Source organism: Tupaia chinensis, unplaced genomic scaffold (genome assembly GCF_000334495.1).
Source record: "Tupaia chinensis unplaced genomic scaffold, TupChi_1.0 Scaffold143624_1, whole genome shotgun sequence".
Lineage (NCBI taxonomy): Eukaryota > Metazoa > Chordata > Mammalia > Scandentia > Tupaiidae > Tupaia > Tupaia belangeri.
The window spans coordinates 1078256-1083128 of record NW_006203472.1 but is presented as its reverse complement, the minus strand read 5'-3'; the positions used below and the strand labels follow the sequence as shown (position 1 = coordinate 1083128).

The following is a 4873-nucleotide window of genomic DNA, read 5'->3' as shown; positions in this document are numbered from 1 at the left end:
CTCGGAGATATGGGGGGAGGGGGCGCGGTTCGGCTCGGCCCAGACGCCCGATGACGTCAGTAGTGACGTGCGCGACCCTCTTGGGGAGCGGCTCTGATCAGGGCAGCCGGACTCCAGGACCTGGCCTGAGTTCGGTAGTGATGGGGTTAACGGTGGGCTCTTGGCGAGATCTCCGCCCCCAGCCCCTGCTCGGGTTTCCCAGAAGCCTGTGAGGCCTCGCCTCCTCCACTTGCGTGCTTAGCAGGGCCTCAGTTTCCCCATCTGCTCAGAGTTGAGTGGGCGCCCAGGGATTCAGACGCAGGACCAGGGAGAGCCGAACTGGGGGAGTGAGATCCGCAGTTTGAACGCCTCCTGGAGAGGGTGCCCTAGGTAAGCCTGTGGTCAGCACCTGGGCGTCTCCAAATGTCTGTCCTAAACTCCCCAGAGGCTTTGGGTTTAGGGTTCACACTCCAGAGAGGAGGACAAGGACTCACAAATACATCAAATCAGGTCCTGGTGGAGGTTGTGGGGAAAAGCCAGGGGGGCTTCTTCGAGATGGTGACTTTTGACACAACTTTGGGGGAAGAACTTTCCAGATGGAAGCCTGGTGGGAAGAGGGGGAGCAACTGATGATTGGGGGAGATGAGCAGAGGCAGGGGGCCCCTCAAGGCAGGAGCTGAAGCCCGAGGACAGGAATGACCCTGGTCAAGGAAAACAGGCGTCCTGAGGGTGCGAGTGTCTCTCCTCCGCAGACTTGGGACAATGACATTGAACCTTGACATCTTGGTCCACCCCATCAGTGGGGCTGGAGCTCCCAGTTCAATCCCACCCCCACATTGCAGCAGCGGAAGCCTCCTGTGCCTGGACTCTTGGCTCCTCACACCCCTCAGCAGATGCTATGCCAGGACCCTGTAGGTTGTCCCAGCCCCCAGAGGGACTGCAAGGTGTATGGGTGGGAGCCCAGGTATCTGGGTGGGAGGTAGGGTGCAGGGGGCCACTCACCTCACTGCAGAGTGGCATCTCCCTGGAGCAGCCTCACCAGGCCAGGTGGGCCCAGCGGGGCCGAAATGCCACCTCTCATCTAGATGCCTGGGCTCCCACCTCACCTCACAGCTGCCAGGCCCTCAAGGGACCCCCCCATCACCACTCAATCCCTGAGAAGCCCCGCCCCCACCCCAGTGTCAGATAGTGCAGGGCCCAGAGCTGACCCAGTGACACAGAATAAACCATCCCCGCACCCTGCGGTTTTCTGAGCAGCCATGGTCCTGCCCCAGCCTCAATTCCTGAGCAGCTGAGACAGCCCAGCCAGACATAGGAGCCCCACTTCCGAGGACCCCTCTGCTCTGCACTGGACCAGCCAGGAGGCGGGCAGACTGGACAGTCTGCCTGGTTCCTCCTTGGTGGGCAGGGGCTGTTCTGGGACCTGGAAGGACAAACTACAGAGGAGCAGTTTCCAGGAGCAGCCTTGGCAGGACAGACCGAGGCAGCGCCGAAACCCCACCTCTCAATCAGACACCTGGGCTCCCATCAGGCCAGGGCTTTGTGAAGCCCCGCCGCTGGGCACAGCCGTGGCTTTCCTGACTGTCCAGTCAGCGCTGGCGTCACTTCCACCTGGGGAGGCAGTGTGGGAGTGGTCCAGCAGCCTGTGTGGCAGAAGTCCCCAAGGAGCCAGTGCACACACATTGCCAGGGCTCAGCCTCTGCAAGACAGTGGGGGCAGCCTGGATTGGGACCCCACTGCAGAAGGTCCCAGTGCCTCCAGATGCCTGCACTTAGCTTGGCACGCTGTGGGCACCTGGGCCACAGCCTGCAAGGGGCTCACTGCCCAGCTGGACAGGGAATGACTGGGGAAGAACCTAGGATGAGACGCAGGTGGGTGGGCACTGCAGGGGTCATGACAGGCAGGAGGTCCTGCGCAGCCCTCCCCCAGAGAAGGGGTCTAGGCCTATTATGTCTGGCCCTGCCTGGGCAGGCCTGGATTGAGGGTGGGCATGAATGCCAAAGTCCAGGCTTGGTCCTGCAGCAGAGGTGCTCCTGGATTGGGTGTCACAGTGGGAGCACCAGCAGGGGACACAGAGCTGTTCAGGTCCACAGCTTAAGGAGGAACCCTGGAAGTGGTGGGAACGGGGGTTCAGAGGTGGTCCGCCCCAGCATAGGAGAGTAGACAGCAGAGAATTCTACAGGCAGATTCAAAAGGGCCCTCCAGGGGACAGGCTCCTTCCAGAGCCATCTCAGCCCCAGGTACTCTGGCAGACAGGATGATGTGCCCATCCCTCCCTGGCCCAGGCTTCAAAGGCAGCAGGGCATGGGTGCCTCAGGATGACTGCGACTTCCCGACTGCTCTGGCAAGGGAAGCAAACACGCAGCACCCTGACACATGGGGAAGGGCTGGGGGCACAGGGCAGCCTGGGGTCCTTCCTGGAGGCAGAGCCGCTCAGCGAGATGGCTGGACGGGTGTGTGTGTGTGTGTGTGTGCGCGTGTGTGCACATAGACACCAGCATGCTTGCACCCAGCTCCGCTCCCTCCCCCAGCCAGGGCAGGGGCCAGGCTGTCCCACCAGAGACGGACAGACCGCCCAGGAGGGAGCAGTTGTCTAGCTGAGACAGGGAAGAGAGGCTTCAGGGCACATGGCACAGCTTTCCTGCCCTGCCCAGCCATGCGGGCGAGGGGTCCGGCCCCCTGTGGTCCCAGCAGCGGGGGCTGTAGCCTTGGAGAGAGCCTGGCCCCAGATACAGCTCACGTACTGCTCACAGATGGCGAGAAGCTGACCGGTGTGACAGAGGGCCGCGGTGTCCGGGCTGCGCCGTCCACGCAGAGGGCAGAGGACTCCAGTGAGAGTCGTGAGGAGGAGCAGGCGGTGAGTGGGGCTGTGAGAACAGGAGACCCACAGCCGCGCGTGGGCCGGTGGCCTCAGGACCTGTCTCTGGATGTGTGGATGGGGGTATGGACATCCCGGCCTGGGATTCTGTGTCTGGGTGCGCTAGCTGGGTGCCTGTGAGCTGGGCGTGGGATGTGGGGTGGCCAGGCGTTCTCGTGAATGGGGGTGTGATGAGGGTGTGTGTGTGTAGGGGCCCCGGGGCAGCAGGGTCAGAGTTTGTGTGACTGCGCACAGCCGCGTGTAGGTGACATGGCGTGTGGGATGGAGTCTGTGAAGTTGTGCCTTGTTGTGTGTGGCCATGTGACCCCTCCACGCCCTTGAGCTCCGACCCTGCTGACCTCTCTCTCCTGCAGCCCGAAGGTCGGGACCCAAACATGCTGTTTCCCGGGGGTGCTGGGAGGCCACCCCCACTGAACCTCACCCGTCAGACCCCCCCATGGCGGGAGGAGGTGAGCACGGCTTGCCTGTGCCGGGCTGGGAGGGGAGTGGGGGCACAGAAGGTAAGGCCCCCCTCCCACTCCCCAGTACAAGGGGCAGGTGAACCTGCACGTGTTCGAGGACTGGTGTGGGGGCGCTGTGGGCCACCTGAGGAGGAACCTACACTTCCCGCTGTTCCCTCACGTGAGTGCCTGAGGGAGGGCGGGCGTGGGCGGGGGTGGGGGTGCGGGGTGGGCTGTGACACCTGCCGTTGCTGCCCTGCCCCCAGACTCGCACCACTGTGAAGAAGCTGGCTGTGTCCCCCAAGTGGAAGAACTACGGACTTCGGATTTTCGGCTTTCTCCACCCAGCCAGAGATGGTGCGGGGTGGTGATGTGCCGGGGGAGTGGGGGGGTGCAGTGGAGGACCCCGCCCCCTGAGCGCCTGTCCTGTGTCCTAGGCGATGTCCAGTTCTCGGTGGCTTCAGACGACAACTCTGAGTTCTGGCTGAGCCTGGATGAGAGCCCAGCTGCTGCCCAGCTTGTGGCCTTTGTGGGCAAGGTACCCCCTCTCCCTGACCCGTGCTCTGCCCACCCGCCCTCTGTCCCCTCCAGCCACTTGGGATGGGGACCAGATGGGGCTGGTGTCCCCCAAGGAGAGGGCAAACCCCTACTGCCCCTGCTGTGTCACCCTCCCAGACTGGCTCTGAGTGGACAGCACCCGGAGAATTCACCAAGTTCAGCTCCCAAGTGTCCAGGCCCAGACGGTGAGTGATCATGAATGTGCACTCGTGTGTGTGTGGGGGGTGTATGTGTGTTTATGTGTGTGCACACAGGTGGGTGTGTCCATGCATTCGTGTGTGTGTGAAGGGGAGCCCCGTCCCCCACCTAACCACAGGCGGAGACAGCCCTGAGTGTCAGCCCAGCCCTGCCTCCTCGTGTCCCCAGGCTCATGGCCTCCCGGAGGTACTACTTCGAGCTGCTGCACAAGCAGGACGACCAGGGCTCGGACCACGTGGAAGTGGGCGTGAGTGCAGCCGCCCCACTGGGGACTTCCAGAGACCCCAGTTCTCTCCCCTCTTCAGTACAACCGCCTCCTGACAGGACCACTGCAGTGCAGCTCCCACCTGCAAGGAGAGGCTTAGGGCCCTGGCCCATGGCAGGAGAAGGGTCTGCCCCACCTGCTGGGAATCTGAGAGAAGAGTCGAGGAGAGAGAGGCTCACCAGAGATACAGAAGGGAGAGAATCAGGGGGCGGGTGCAGCCTGTGGATTCCAGACCATGAGAACTGCAAAGGAATGGATGCTAGGTCTTCTGGGGTTCAGTGGCCAGATCACAGGGGGCACCCGCAGTGCCTGATTCTCAGGACGGCCCCAGCTTTGTGCATTTCCAGAAAAGCCCTCTACCCACGGTGCAGAGACTGGGGAGCTGGGAGGAGGGACTCAGCATAGCTTGGTGAAGAGTCCAGGCTACAATGCAGATGTGGAGTGACCCTGTGGAAGCCAACGCCAAGGGGCTGAGAGGCCCAGCGTGAGCTGGGGGGTAGGGTGGGCTGCAACAGCCCCTGAGCCCCTGCTTGAGGAGGGGGGCGAGGGGGGGCT

General features: G+C 62.9%; 1 protein-coding gene across 1 annotated transcript in view; it reads left to right on the top strand.

The window, feature by feature from the left end:
- The first annotated feature begins 2635 nt into the window (after positions 1-2635).
- Positions 2636-4873, top strand: part of B4GALNT4 (beta-1,4-N-acetyl-galactosaminyltransferase 4) — an 11155-nt gene continuing 8917 nt past the window's right edge. The window contains exons 1-7 of the mRNA XM_027766688.1: positions 2636-2836; positions 3211-3306; positions 3383-3478; positions 3564-3654; positions 3735-3835; positions 3973-4040; positions 4222-4300. Of these exons, the coding sequence (XP_027622489.1) occupies positions 2636-2836; positions 3211-3306; positions 3383-3478; positions 3564-3654; positions 3735-3835; positions 3973-4040; positions 4222-4300 (732 nt within the window). The remainder of the gene's footprint in view (positions 2837-3210; positions 3307-3382; positions 3479-3563; positions 3655-3734; positions 3836-3972; positions 4041-4221; positions 4301-4873) is intronic.